Genomic DNA, 15,160 nt, shown 5'->3' with positions numbered 1-15,160 from the left:
ATCAGTGGAAGCTGACTGGCCTTTGGAAAGAGGCACAGCAGTGGGTCGTGTTGAGCAAATCAACCTCTTCCTCCAACCCTAGCCATGCCCTAATGCACACATTCCCAGAGACTGCTCTTGTTACCACTATATAAAATAACTTTACCTTGTATGCCGCCTGGCCTTTTACAGATTTTCATAAACAGTAGTCATTTAGGAGAAGTCTTGTACTGGTTTTGGTAACGCCCTATCCCAATTAGTGGTATTTATCACAAAGTTATAAATCCAAGTCAGATTGTATCTGATGTAAACCTGTGTTATTTACTGAAACCTGTACTGTAGTCAGCAACCATGGTCAGGCAGAAGTGTCTGGTTTTTCAAGTTTGTGTGGACTGATTCCTGATTTCCTGTAGCTGTTGTTCAGGTGTCAGATTAACAGTGCTGGGAAGTCTGAGGTACCCTGACTGTGAGCCAGCTCAGCTTTGGGAGCAGCTACTCCTCTGAGCTAAATTTGGTTTGTTTCAAATCTGAACTATTATTGTAAAATGAAACTTTGAAACACCGTAAACCAAAGCGCTTTGCTCAAAAGATGTCAAAACCTGCAGCTACCCCCACCACACTGCTGGACTGTTAACTGTGGAAGTGAATGGTAAAAATAAAGTACATACAGATAAGCTGGACTACTAATGGTGAAGGACTTCATGGTCTGTTTCTTTCCAGTTGCATTGACAAAACCTCAAATCCACGTTTTCCAATTAAAAGATAAGTCTTTTTTTTCTCCCTTCTTTATTGAGCTTCTAGGATGAAGTCTGATATCTTAACACTGATATCTAGTCCATGCAATTGCAGCGTGCCCTGCAGTGGTTATTGAGTGCAATGCATCAGCACCTCACGAGGCCCTTCCAGGACAAGCTTGTGCCTCACTTTTTGTCAAGCTCATGCTGCTTGCATTTGACTGCAGCTGTTCTATGTACCGTGTTAACTTTTATTCACTGGTTTATTTATTTTTTTAGCCACTAGGTGGCAATACTTACATGCGTAATAATTTCTCCATAGTTGGGATTTTAACGAGGTCTTGTGACATTTTTAACTCCCCTCTACATCTTTGGCTGAGAAAGTATTTTCAGGGCTTTTATTGTGATTTAGGGAAAATGATCAAGCTATTCTCAAAATTTCATTGGTTTTCCCCCAAATAAACCCTCTCTTTTCATTAAGACAAATAAAATCTCTATTCTTAATAATTTTTTTTTGCCTTTTTTTTTCCTAGAAACAATTTTTCCAGCCCCAGTTTTGCAAATAAAAGGTATTTCTGTTGTGATGGAGTGCCCCCAGATAGGATTTATAAAAGGTGCAACAAGAATGTCTCAGCATGTTACATGCATTAAAGCCTTCTACATTCCCTGGCAGCTATGGCAGATGGGTCATGAAACTGCGTGACATAAGGGAGAGAAGAGTGGCTCTTGATGTGGTCTGCTGCTTGGAAGCACTAAGAAGTTAGATAAATCTCTTCCATCTTTCCGTAGAACCTGAATAAAACTCATGGAGCTCTTTAGAGAAATTTCTCTAGAGTGTTATGTGATTGCTGTCTGCTTCTTCAGGATATTTGCTTGGGAGTCATTGTTTCAGCAGTGCTTTAAGTGATTTTCTGTATGTCCATGTTTTAGCTCTGCATCCAGCACTTATTAGGTCTTGGTAGCAAAATTGCCCTGGTTCTAGTAATCTTCTCTATCCTCAATAGACTGTGCTTTCTTGGGAGACTGTTTGGAGGTATTTTGGGCAATAAAAAAAGAAATAGACCTCACATACCATAGTGGGCTCTTGGGCTATTTTGTTTTATGAGCTGATGAGTGTCATCAGATGACTAGAGGGAAAACAGCTGCTTGTCAGAACTGTGGTTAAGCCATTTCTGACATGTTATTAGAAATATTGTGTTTTTAAGGGGCTGGAGATCACAACTGGAAAAACTACAGAGCTTGAGAAGTCATTTTTAATATGTAGTAGTGACTTGTTTCTCTGACTGCTATCAGAAGACCACCTCTTGATGTCACAGGGTCACATGACAGATCAATAAATCCTTCCCATCAGATGGGAGAGATGAGTAGTAGTGAAGCTTTTTATATAAAGATTTTTCCTGTAGACTTCAGATCTGCCCTTGTACAGCATTTTCCACTCATGCATTTTTGCACCATCATTCAGAAAGTCGTACAAAGGGACAGATGAACCACTCGGTGGATCAGGAATTGGCTGGGTGGCTGCACCCAGAGAGTTGTGTTCAATGGCTCAATGTCTAAATGGTGGCAGATGATGAGTGGTGTCCCTCAGGGGTCGGTACTGGGACCAGTGCTGTTTAACATCTTTGTTGGAGACATGGAGAGTGGGATTGAATGTGTCCTCAGCAAATTTGCTGATGATACCAAGCTGTGTGGTGTGGCTGACACCCTAAGGGAAGGGATGCCATCCAGAGGGACCTTGACAGGCTGGAGAGGTGGGCCAGTGCCAACATCATCAAGTTCAACAAAGCCAAGTGCAAGGTCCTGCACCTGGGTCAGCACAACCCCAGGCACAAACACAGGCTGGGGGAAGACTGGCTGGAGAGCAGTCTTGAGAAGAAGGACTTGGGGGTGGTAGCTGATGAGAAGCTTCTGGACTCTTTAGCTTGGAGAAAAAGAGACTGAGGGGTGACCTCATCAATGTTTACAAATATGTAAGGGGTGAGTGTCAGGGAGATGGAGTTAGGCTTTTCTCAGTGAAGACCAGTGATAGGACAAGGGGTAATGGGTGTAAGTTGGAGCATAGGAGGTTCAAGGTGAATATCTGAAGAAATTTTTTTACTATGAGAGTGACAGAGCACTGGAACAGGCTGCCCAGGGAGGTTGTGGAATCTCCTTCACTGGAGACATTCAAAACCCACCTGGATGCTTTCCTATGTGATGTACTCTGGGTGACCCTGCTCTGGCGGGGGGGTTGGACTAGATGATCTTTCGAGGTCCCTTCCAACCCCCAGGATTCTCTGATTCTATGAGCCACCAGTGTGTGCTGGAGCCGAAAGAGCAACTGCATCCTGGGCTGCATCAAAAGAAGTGTGGCCAGCAGGGAGGTGATTCTGCCCCTCTACTCTGCTCTGGTCAGAACCCACCTGGAATACTGTGTACAGCACTGGTGCCCTCAGCACAAGAAAGGTATAGACCTGTTGGAGAGGGTCCAGAGAAGGGCAGCCAAGATGATTAAAGGCCTGGAGCACCTCTGCTATGAAGACAGGCTGAGAAAGTTGGGGCTGTTCAGCCTAGAGAAGAGAAGTCTCCAGGGAGACCTTATAGCACCTTCCAGTACTTGAAAGGGGCTACAGGAAAGCTGGGGAGGGGCTTTTCATCAGAGAAGATGGTGATAGGACAAGGGTTAATGGTTTTAAACTGAGAGAGGGGAGATTTAGGTTAGATATTAGGAAGAAATTCTTCACTCTTACGAAGTGAAGGTGAGGTGAGGAACCGGAGTGGGTTGCCTGGGGAGGTTGTTGATGCCCCATCCCTGAAGGTTTTTAAGGCCGGGTTGGATGAGGTTTTGTGCAACCTGATCTAGTGGTAGGATTCCCTGCTTATGGCAGGGGGGCTGGAACTTGATGATCTTTAAGGTCCTTTCCAACCCTAATGATTCTATGATTCTATGACATTCTTAGGAGAATCCTAAAGTAAAGTGGGGAGGGCAGCCACTTGGAAAAATATGCACATGTTAATCTTCCCATCCAGAAAGGAGGATTCAGAGCAGAAGGCCAGATGTGCTTTTTGTAGCAGGTCATGTTTTCTTGTTTCATAGTTTTAACCCTAGTCACTGTGCTTACAGCTACAGTTTGAAATTGGAAGTGGTGAAAGAACAGCATGAAATTATAAATGTTTAGGGCTGAGAAGAACCCATAGAGGAAGGTGTGTTTGTTAAAGGCATTTGAAAAACTTTAGATATGTCCTTGTGGTTTAGTAATCTCCTGAAACTTACCACCAGGATCTCAGCAATCAGTGACTATTATCAAGGGACAGTAAATTATTCTCAAAACAAAATTTCTATCGTATCACATTCTCTGCTTTAATACCTGTTGCCTCTGAAGTTTTTCACTACCTCGGTTAGGAAAGCACTGTGCTAGTGACCAGGCTACTGATGGAGAAGTGAAGTGACCTGCCCTCTTGCAATCTGCAAAACTATTAATATCTGGGACTTGTCAATAGCAGTCTGTCACCATAAACTGATATGCTTAGAAAGTAAATTATCAGGCAGAAGTTGAGATTGTAGGTGGGTTAGAGGGTCCCACACAGCATATGCACCACAGTTTGGGGACAGAGACTCTTAACAGCTCACAGAAAGTTTTAACAGGCAGAAGGGCTACTCTGGTCCTAGGGGAGGAAAGGAATGTGGACAAGAGGAGGCCAATGCCTTCCCTTGCTCGTGCTAGATACTGATGACTAGAGGCCAGCAGTGCAGCTGGATGCACAGCTGGCAGGTAGCACCTGCTGAATAGATGCATTGAGGCAACATCAGGGTAGGTAACTGGATACGCACAAGTCACACATACGGGCAAGAACCTGATGGGCATCTCCAGAGATGTTACAAATTCATGCCCCAAGTAAAGCAGAGTAAATTAACTTTAAGAACATGTTTCTTTTGCTTAGCTACATGTTACCAGAATATCCTTCCCATCTTTTTATGTGTCTTTGAATGGTACATGTTTTAGTAGCGGTACAGAAGTAGTCCCAACGGAGGCACAGTATTGGAAAGCTATTAACAGCTGACTCGTTTCTCCAAAACAATTCTATAACTGCTTCTGAACCTATTCAGGTCTCTGAGGCCAGGCTATGAATACCTACCTGAATAACATCTTGATCTGTGGCATGGTAAGCCTGTATGAAGGACAGCCCTACTGGCCTATAAATGTTCTTAAAGTTTGTAATTCTGTCTGTTCTTGCTTTAACTGTCAGACTCACTGCACAAATAGTCATCGATGTTCAACATCATGTCTTTAAAACTGGCTGAGTGAAAGAGCTATGCCTTTTCTAGGAAAGGCTAGGAAAATCCTGTCACAGAAGTACTTGAATTATCAGGCACGCTGTGTTGTAAATCTCACATTATTTGTCCATTTTCCCCATAAAATGTAGCTCCCAGATTCCTGTGATTGTGAACAGGTCTCAGATCAAAGAGATTTAAATAAGAAATTGTATATCCTTCTGGTCTAATGACAAATCTTGACCCTCAGGGGGCTTATTTGTCTCTTTTTTCCTGAGCAGATTTTACAACACACGGGACTTAAAAGGAAGATTATAAGCTGCACCTTGAAGGCTCCAACTACAATTAAGAAAAATTTTTCAGAAGGAGGGTGGTGCAGTCCTTGGACAAGTACACATGGAGATTGTAGAACCTGTATCATCAAAGACTATCCTGAGTTTTTGTGTCTGATTCTTTGGGAGTCTTGAGTTTGACGATGCTTTATCTTTTTTTCTCTAAAACTATTACAGACAAAACAACAGATAACTACTTTAGTCATGCTTGTTACTTGTCTTCTTAAAACTGACGTGCTTCTGTATTGCTTAATTTTGTGTTCTTAACACATCATCAGGTACAGGTCACTAGGCTACAGCCAGTCCTGTCATCAGGACCACTACCTGCAGTTGCCTGTAGCTCTCTAGGCTTCTGGATATTGTGAGGATTAAGCCTTTATCCTTCCTTGCTCATATTTGTTGCTTAGCTGAAATTAAGAAAGGCTCTTTCCACAATCAAAATAGATATAGGAGATGGGTCCTGGTCCTTTGAAGCACTTTCACCAGCTCACTGGAGTTGCTTCTTTCACTGTTGGCTCAGAAGGAGTCAGGCTTAGAAACCCCAGACAAGCACTGAAGTTTGGTGGGTTGAAGCCATACCAGCTAGTTGGTAAGACTGACTAAATATTGGCACACGTGCTGTTTGTTAAGTGAAAAGTCAAGCCTGCTTGATTATGTGTAGCTGCTGAGTCTATTTTTTCTATCACCTGCTTGGAACCGAAATGCCTCAGAAGAAGAGAGTCCTTGTGCTAATATTATACAAGCTTTAGTGGAATAGGTAGGTTTAGTTTGATTTCACTCAAAGCAAACCTCTACTCTTGAAAGCTGTATATGTAAAAAATCTGATCTTTCTTATATATGTGATCTTAGAGTGGCTGTTAGTTCACAGGATGGTATATCATCTCAGTTGGGGAACAATCCTGTAATAACTGGCTGCTCATTGTGACATTTTCCCAAGTCATCTTTGTTAATACAGTAGCATAGACCACAAGAAATAAGTAGTTTTCTCTCAAGGTTTTAGGAAGAGAAATTTCATCATAGCATCATAGCATAGTTTGAATTGGAAGGGACCTTAAATATCATCTAGTTACAACCCATCTCCATAGGCAGGGACACCTCCCACTAGATCTTGTTTCTCAAAGCCCCATCCAACCTGGCCTTGAACACTTCCAGGTATGGGGCTTCCACAACTTCCCTGAGCAACCTGTTCCAGTGTCTCACCACTTGTACACTAAAGAATTTCCTTCTAATGTCTAATCTAAATCTCTCCTCTTCTAGTTTTGATCCATTACTTCTTGTCCTAGTACTACAAACTCTTGTTTAAAGTCCCTCCCCAGCTTTTCTGTAACCCCTTCATATACGAGAAGGCCACTATGAGGTCCCCCTAGAGCGTTCTCTTCTCCAGGCTGAACAAGCCCAGCTCTCTCAGCCTGTTGTCATAGTTTGAGTCATCTTAAACTTCAGCAAAACATTTGATGGCAAATATTTCTGTACCAATATTCAGTTGCTCTTTGAGATTAAGGCACATTCTGCATTCCCTCATAACACTTGTGTGTCATGTGATTTGCAGAAAAACTCCTGCACGTTGCCAGAGGATTTAAAGAACTTCTATCTGATGACCGATGGTTTTCAGATGACCTGGAGTGTGAAGACTGATGGTGAGTCCATGTGTTCTCCATCAATACCCCTTTCCTTTGCAGAATCTCTTTAATTTCAGACTTACTTTCTGCAGTCACTGCATGCCTGTCAGCATCCTGCATTAGACTGAGAAAAAGCACAAATTTTCAATGAAAAATTAGCACCATTCCTTAACTGTAAAAAAATGAAGTGATGTGTTTCTGCTAGACAGCTTCATTTGTGACTAGAGAAAACTCTCCTCTGAATAAGTGAGTGCAGTTCTGCATGAGTTTATAAATTATTTTAGAGACATCCTAGTGAGGAAAAATATGAGTGCACAAGCGAGGTACCTTCCTGATGCAACAGGACAAAGTACATTGCTTGCATGTGCTGGACTTCCACAGAAGAGATGTGTACACTGAACACTGGCTAGAAAACAAACAAGCCTTCATGACAGAAAAACCATTCCGAAATACACTGGCCATCTGTTGACACTCAGGCCTGGCATATAGTTAAAATCTTGTACCTTAACTCCCTCTGTAGTTCATGGAGAGAGAAAAAGCTCTAAGACATTATCCTATCATAAAGCGGTAGGAAGAGTCACCATCTCTCTCATAATGCTTCTTTCTCATTAAAAAGTATAAGCACATGCCAGAGCCTGATTTGGCTTTCTACCAGCTCAACTCCCTGGACTTACTTCTGGAGTCAGTGGTGGAAGTCAGAACAGGACTGAGCTTTGTTGTCCCACCTTGCTTGGCAAGAATCAGGCATTCATTCACTCTGCACTGGAGCCCTGCAGCTGTTATCCTAGGTCTTGCCTTCATGTCAGGTTGTCAGATGGGGCTGTTGTCAATGCTTGCTTCTGGGCATGGGTGTCAAATACCAGGTTTTCCTTAGGAAGTGGAATTTCATTTCCATGACAATTGAGACACTGATGAAATCCTGTGTTGGAGTTGAAGCAAGAGGATGTACCCTGAGCAGGTACTTGAGGCAGAAGTGGTTTCTGGTAGGAAGGACAGCAGCAGGGAAAAGAGTTTTGAGGAGGTAGCTGTAGCTAGCCAGGGTTTTTAATAGCCAGTTCCAAAGGACTGGGCTAACAGCTGCAACACAGGCTTAGTTAGCAGCACAGTTCTTGTACCTGCACAACTCTTGACATGGTGCCACATCACCTGTAAATGTGATTCAGTGTTTGAAAAAACTTAGTTTTTGCTCCTGTGGAGCCTGACTTGAGTAAGTGTCCCTGCCTGCTGGGTATTCCCACCTCTTCTCCGTCTCTGTTTTTTACAAGAAGTTGATAAATGGAAGAAAAGAGATACCTTTCATGTTTTCCTGACACAGGTTGTGATTAATGATCAGTTATATTACAGATACCCCAATGCCTCTGGGCTCTATGGTGATCAATAGTATCTCAAAGCTATGTCGGCTGGGGGGCTCCTCCATGTACACTCTGCCTAATGCACCAACTCTTGCTGACCTGGAAGACGACACAGACGAGGAAGGTAAGGTCCCGTTAATGGGCTAGAAAATCTGCTTTTTCATGTCTTCTTCTCTGTTAGGGTAATGTTAGGGTTGGCACATGGATATAGCAACAGTAAGGGTCATTTCAAGTAGATGGGGTTTTCTTTGTCTCCTGGGCTGGATCTACTATGTGTCTTGTTAGTGCCCTGCAGCCTTGACAGGTAGATCTGTATGCTGTGGATCTCATGGGGATTGCCAGTGCTGCCAGTAACTACTATTATTTGCATCCTCTTTTAACAGCCTGGTAGCCCTCCTGTTCTGCCTTTTTCCTATTTAAATTTTTAACTGAGCCTTACTCCAGTGATTCAGCTTCTAAAGTCTTTTTTTGCTTATGGTACTACATGAACAGAAGTTAACAGGTTTTATCTGGGTAGTGAAAAGATAGCTGGGATGCTCTTTGGAACTGGAAAAGTAACTGGTAAATACATGCAAGTGCGAAGCATCAGTGGAAAATGTGTGTTCTGAACTGCCTAAAAATGCTGGACATCCTGAAGTTTGGAGAGAAGAGGAAGGAAAAAAGACCACTCCTTTTCTCAGAGCTTTTACAGTCTAACAAGTCTGGAAGAATTACAAATATAAAACAGAGCCAGGTATCATGCTGACTCACCATCAGAAATTGCTATTTGATTTCAGTCTTACCTCTGAATCTCTATAGGTCTTGTAGCTTCTAAATGTGACTGAAAGTTTCTTTTTGCACGTTTCAGCTTGGCTGCAGTCCTGATCTTCTAGCCACTGTAATGAAATGGACCAAATACTGCTTCCATTTAGCCACTGAAACATCTACTAATGCACTTACAAGGCAGACTGAGCAGAACTTACATCCATGCAAGTGTTCTTATACTCTCTTTCAAGGAAAATTCTTCTGAAGAGTACAGCTTTTAAGTCCCTCTTCTCTAGCAGCTTTAGATGTCAAAATAATATTCTGCAAGAACTTGTAGTTACATGTTCCCAAAATGGTCCTGTAGAAGTGCTCTGTGATGGTTGGGGGTTACAAGTTGAATATAAGCCAGATCATGTGGCTGTGGAGAAGGACACTGATGTCACACTAGAATATATCGAGAAATAGATATATCTCCACTTCAATAAACTGTTCTTTCTGGCCTCCTTGGAAAAAAAGAAAGTGGGGCAAAAAAGGGACAGTGGATAGAATCACAGAGTTGTAGAATGTCTTGGGTTGGAAGGGACCTGTAAACATCATCTAATCTGTTCCCCCTATGATAAGCAGGAACATTTCCAACTAGACCAGATTGCTCAGAGCCCCATCAAGCCTGATACTTGAACGTCTCCAGGGATGGGGCCTCCACCACCTCTCTGAGCAACCTGTTCTAGTGATCCAGCACCCTCATCCACCTTTTCCTAATGTCCAGCCTAAATCTACCCTTTTCTAGCTTGAAACCAGTACCCCTTATCCTATCATTACATGCTCTAGTGAACAGGTCTTCCCCAGTCATCTTAGTGACCCCTTTCAGGTATTGGAAGGTCGCTATAAGGTCCCCCCGGAGTCTTCTCTTCAGGCTGAACAACCCCAGCTCCCTCAGCCATTCTGCAAGAACTTGTAGTTACATGTTCCCAAAATGGTCCTGTAGAAGTGCTCTGTGATGGTTGGGGGTTACAAGTTGAATATAAGCCAGATCATGTGGCTGTGGAGAAGGACACTGATGTCACACTAGAATATATCGAGAAATAGATATATCTCCACTTCAATAAACTGTTCTTTCTGGCCTCCTTGGAAAAAAAGAAAGTGGGGCAAAAAAGGGACAGTGGATAGAATCACAGAGTTGTAGAATGTCTTGGGTTGGAAGGGACCTGTAAACATCATCTAATCTGTTCCCCCTATGATAAGCAGGAACATTTCCAACTAGACCAGATTGCTCAGAGCCCCATCAAGCCTGATACTTGAACGTCTCCAGGGATGGGGCCTCCACCACCTCTCTGAGCAACCTGTTCTAGTGATCCAGCACCCTCATCCACCTTTTCCTAATGTCCAGCCTAAATCTACCCTTTTCTAGCTTGAAACCAGTACCCCTTATCCTATCATTACATGCTCTAGTGAACAGGTCTTCCCCAGTCATCTTAGTGACCCCTTTCAGGTATTGGAAGGTCGCTATAAGGTCCCCCCGGAGTCTTCTCTTCAGGCTGAACAACCCCAGCTCCCTCAGCCTGTCCTCATAAGAGAAGTGCTTCAGCCCTCTGATCATTTTCCTTGCCCTCCTCCGGACATCCTCCAACAGGTCTACATGAACAGAACCATCTATAACAGAAGTAATGAGCTTCAGCTGCAGCAAGGAAGATTCAGGATCCACGTGAAGAAAACTTCTAAGTGCTAACAATGGATTTGGCTTGACTGCCTGGAGATTGTAGCATCTCCAACACTGGAGAGCTTTAAGGAAAGATCAGACAAACAACTCACAGGAGTGACATCTCTAAAGCTGATCTTGCTTTATGCCGGGGAAGGACTAGAGGGCAGCTTTGTATGTTTATTTCAGCTATCTGATTTTGACTCTGAGGTTTGTTTTCTTACCAGAGATTGAAATTTTTCTCATGGGTTTTTCGTTTTGTTTTGTTTTAACACACAAAACTTAATCCTTTTCAAGAAGTGTAAATATAATAGTGGTTTAGTTCTTCTGCAGCCAATTTATTAATATCAAGTAGATTGCTGCTTTGCAGCTGAGTCATGGTCAGTTTTCCAAACATGTTTCACAGAGATTTTTTTCTGCTTTCAGGTAATGGAGACAAACCAGAGAAACCACACTTTGATTCTCGTAGTCTTATATTTGAATTAGACCCATGCAATGGGAATGGGAAAGTTTGTCTGGTTTACAAGCACGCTAAACCAGGTAGGACAGAAAAGAGCAAAGTTAACCATTTCTTGTGGATTGTATTTAGATACCACATATGTAGAAACATCTTACATTTCTGATCTTTGCAATTTGTAGATGAACATTTACTAGGATGACCTGTCTTCACTGAAGTCAGGGGTTAAACCCTCCAGAGACCAAACTCAAGCTAACGTTTTTTTCCTCCTTTAAATGTTGGAATCTGAGTTATAACATGATTTCTGCATTCATAGAAACAGAAAAGCATTCACATTTGATCTACAGACAATCATGTTGAAATAATACAGAGAGCTAGAACTCATCCACTAACATATCTCTGATTATTTTTTTGTCTTGGAATAATTCTGCAACTCTTATAAGGGCAAAGGGTAGATGATAAAAAAGGTCCTTAAATGACTGAGACAGCCTTAGACTGGTTCTTGCACCTCATGCATGGATGCAGAGCCTCCAGATGCTAACTAGGTCAAAATTTGGCAGGAAGGGTTAAATAGGAGGTTGAAAGATGTGAGGTGAGGTGTTTATTCTGACAATTACACAGAAAACTGTTATCAGTCAGGAATTAGTGAAACACCCAAGTCACTTGTCAAGTACATGTCATCTGACACAGTGCACAGAACACTACACGTATGCGTCTGTGTTCACTGCATGGGGGTGTGCAACTGTGATATGTACCTGTTCTTAAGAAAACTCTTTGGTTGTTATCTTGTGTCTTTTTCTTTGAATGTGACTGCAGCTCCCAAGGCAGAAACTTCTTACTTGTCCTCTTCCCTCCCAGAGTTAGTGATTTCAGGGGAGGGAGCATTGTTAGAGATGTCAACACAGGGGACAATGCGTTTAATTAAAAATGTTCAGCAACTCACTTTCCCAAGTAAATCCACTTCTTTTTATGCTACAAAGGATGTTGCCACCAGATAAATATTTGATCACTGTGGAAAGATTTGCAAAATGTGTTTTTATTGGCAGCACACACTCCCATGACTTCCAGACTCTGCACTCTATTCAGTAATCCAGACGACCGATGATTAAGTTAGTTGTTTTTTACTTTGCGGGGCAGATAAATGTTTACCGTAGTTGTACTCTGAACTGAAACTCAAAATTGTTGATGTCCAAGCATATTCATGTAGTGCATCAGTCCAAGGCTCAGAAAGAATAGCACTGCATCCATTTTACAGTGGGGAAAGTGAATATAATTACTATTGCATGAGTATTCTTATAAGGCTTGGAGCAGAACCAAGTCCCTTTCAAATCCTGTGCTCTAACCATTAAACCACATTGCATCTGGATAATCATCTACGTTAATCAGGGACACTGTGTTTTAGAAGCTACAGCCTTTCTGATGAGTGTGTTGTGTCTCCCACCTGACAGTAGCCAGGGGCTGATCTTATCACTGCAGTGCAATTGTGTAATTTATGTTTGTTTTGCTCCAGTTGTCTCCGCAGACACAGAGATATGGTTCCTGGACAGAGCTCTATATTGGCATTTCCTCACCAAAACCTTCACAGCGTATTACCGCCTGCTCATTACCCACCTGGGTCTCCCACAGTGGCAGTATGCCTTCACCAGCTATGGGGTCAGCCCCCAGGCCAAGGTAGGACAGCAGGATCCATCTTGTAGTATCTTCATGGAGTCATGGAGCAGTTGGGATTGGATAAATAATAGAACAGTTTGGATTGGAGAGGCTGTCTAGTCCAACTCCACTGCAGTAAGCAGGGACATCTCCTTTTGCATAAGTATAATCTGGAAAAACATCTTCCCACCTTTTGACAAGCAGCCTGTAGGTTCAGGTGGGCCTAGTGAGAAATGGAAGGGGCGGTAAATCTTTTGCCATAGCCTAACGGTATTTGTATTGGTGAATTCACTAACTTTGTCTTTGTCACCTTCGACCTCTGATAGCAAGTGGTGGAACCTCAGTTATTTCACTGCTTTCTTGACTCTGAAGCAAAACTACATTCTATGACTGCTGGCAAGTGAGTAGATATAAAGCTAAGTGTCCCCACAGCTAGGTAAGATTTGTCTAGATAAGTTTTCTAGGCATAACACCAAACAAAAGGCTAGTGCTCTCTGGGTGAAGAAGAAAGACCAGGTACGCATTAGGCAGAAGCCCAATGGAAGACTGTGAGCTTGAGACTTGTCAAGAACATGAGTTCCCTTGCAATGTCCTCAGTCATGAAGAAATACCTTGATAAAACTTCTGTCCAAAGAGAGACATTTTCCATGCTGGCAGTCTCAGAAGTATTTATAGGAGAGCTTCTGGTACCACCTCATGACCAGTCAGCACATTATTATTATGATTATGATTAAAATTACTATTCTGCTCTGTGAGAACCCTGCTGTTAGAGGCTTCTGCCATTTCTCAGTGCTTGACTGAGCCTTCAGCCCTAACCATGCTTACACCCTAAGACGCTGAGGAATGAATCTGACAGTACCACCAAGCACAGCACATAAGCCTGTCAATGTCTGTGCATATTGGCAAGGTCTGGCAGGTCTCAGGGAGGGTCTGCACTTCACCAAGACATGACAGCTCTCCTACTAGCACAACACTGCTTGGTTTGCCTCAGCCCTGGGCATACATCAGAACTACTTGCTAAAATCACTGCCTATTTCCCATCTACCAATGCCTGTAGAATTTGGTTCTTTGTATTTCTGGTGTCTTCCCTGTTATACTGTGCTTTACTTTATCATTCAAGGCTGTGTAGATGGTACTCTTAATACATGCCTGTGCTCTGCCTTTCTGTAACTTTACTGCTAGAATGTTATAGGATGTTCAGTATATTCACAAACCTTAGTGAAATTGTTCATGTATTCCCTAATCATTTGCAGCCTCTCTTACTTAAAATCCTCATAGTATGTTAACCATTATAATTTTTGAAGCTGTTTATTAAAACTGTTTTCCATTAAGCAGTACATTAATAGATTAATTCATCTACATTTTGGTAATGATCTTTTGTTTATCTTGTTCAAAACCTTGCTTATGGTTTCAGTAGTTGTAACACCGTAACCGCTACAGTTTATTCCCTGATTTCATCAGTGGAAAACAGGCAAAACATGAAGAGATGAGAACTACAGAGCATAACATTGTGGTGGTATCTGGAAACCAAAAAAGAAAATTGTTGTGGTCACTTCTAGGTGTAAAATCAGACCCAAATGAAACAAACACAAAGTCCTTTGTGTAAAGAGTTAAAAAATGGTGTGTGTCTGAAGAGGTGGACAGAGACAACATTTTGAGAAGTTCAACTAGTTTTCTTCCTATTTTTAAGCAGTTTTAAATTATGAGGTTTTTTTAATTGTTTCTTCTTCTCTGAATCCGAATAAATACTATTTAGTTTTGTCCACTCCCTTTGCTTTTCCTCCTGTGGTTTCAATCAGGAGTTGCTCCTAATATACACTGCCAGAAAGGTAATGTAGGCTTGTGTCTGGTTTTCCTTTTCCCTGCTTAGAATGTGGGGCAGTTTCAGGGCTGTAGCTATAGCTGTGCCCTGTGTAGCCTTATTACAAGGCACTCTGTGCAATCCTGTGAAGTGCAAACTGCTAAGTGGTATATGATTAAAATCAGGTCTCAGGGATGAGAGTGAACAAGGTGGGAATACCTAACTGCAGTTTTATTTTAACCTTTTTTTTTCCCCCACCATTCTGCCTTTCAGCAATGGTTTAACATGTATAAACCCATAACCATCAATACAGCTCTCCTCTCTGAAGAAGCTGATACCTTTGTGAACAAGCTCGACCCCAATAAGGTATTTAAAAGCAAGAACAAAACTCCAGTGATGAAAAAGAAACCATCCTCCCAGCCAGCAGGCTCCCAAAAGAGTCACACAAGCATGACCTCCTCTAAGACATCCGCACTAGCTGGGAATTCTGCAAGGAAGTGAGACCCCCAGATCTGACCCTGGACAGTATTTTCAGTAAGGTTTG

General features: G+C 42.3%; 1 protein-coding gene across 1 annotated transcript in view; it reads left to right on the top strand.

Annotated features, from left to right (window-relative positions):
• The window catches only part of TPGS2 (tubulin polyglutamylase complex subunit 2), a 16,481-nt gene extending 1,354 nt beyond the window's left edge, over window positions 1–15,127 (top strand). The window contains exons 3-7 of the mRNA XM_010007143.1: window positions 6,847–6,934; window positions 8,261–8,392; window positions 11,135–11,248; window positions 12,676–12,836; window positions 14,890–15,127. Of these exons, the coding sequence (XP_010005445.1) occupies window positions 6,847–6,934; window positions 8,261–8,392; window positions 11,135–11,248; window positions 12,676–12,836; window positions 14,890–15,117 (723 nt within the window). The 3' untranslated portion in view covers window positions 15,118–15,127. The remainder of the gene's footprint in view (window positions 1–6,846; window positions 6,935–8,260; window positions 8,393–11,134; window positions 11,249–12,675; window positions 12,837–14,889) is intronic.
• Window positions 15,128–15,160: the final 33 nt, after the last annotated feature.

This window comes from Chaetura pelagica, unplaced genomic scaffold (genome assembly GCF_000747805.2).
Source record: "Chaetura pelagica isolate M959 unplaced genomic scaffold, ChaPel_1.0 scaffold548, whole genome shotgun sequence".
In the NCBI taxonomy this organism is placed as follows: domain Eukaryota; kingdom Metazoa; phylum Chordata; class Aves; order Apodiformes; family Apodidae; genus Chaetura; species Chaetura pelagica.
This window is presented reverse-complemented; position numbering and strand designations above follow the sequence as displayed.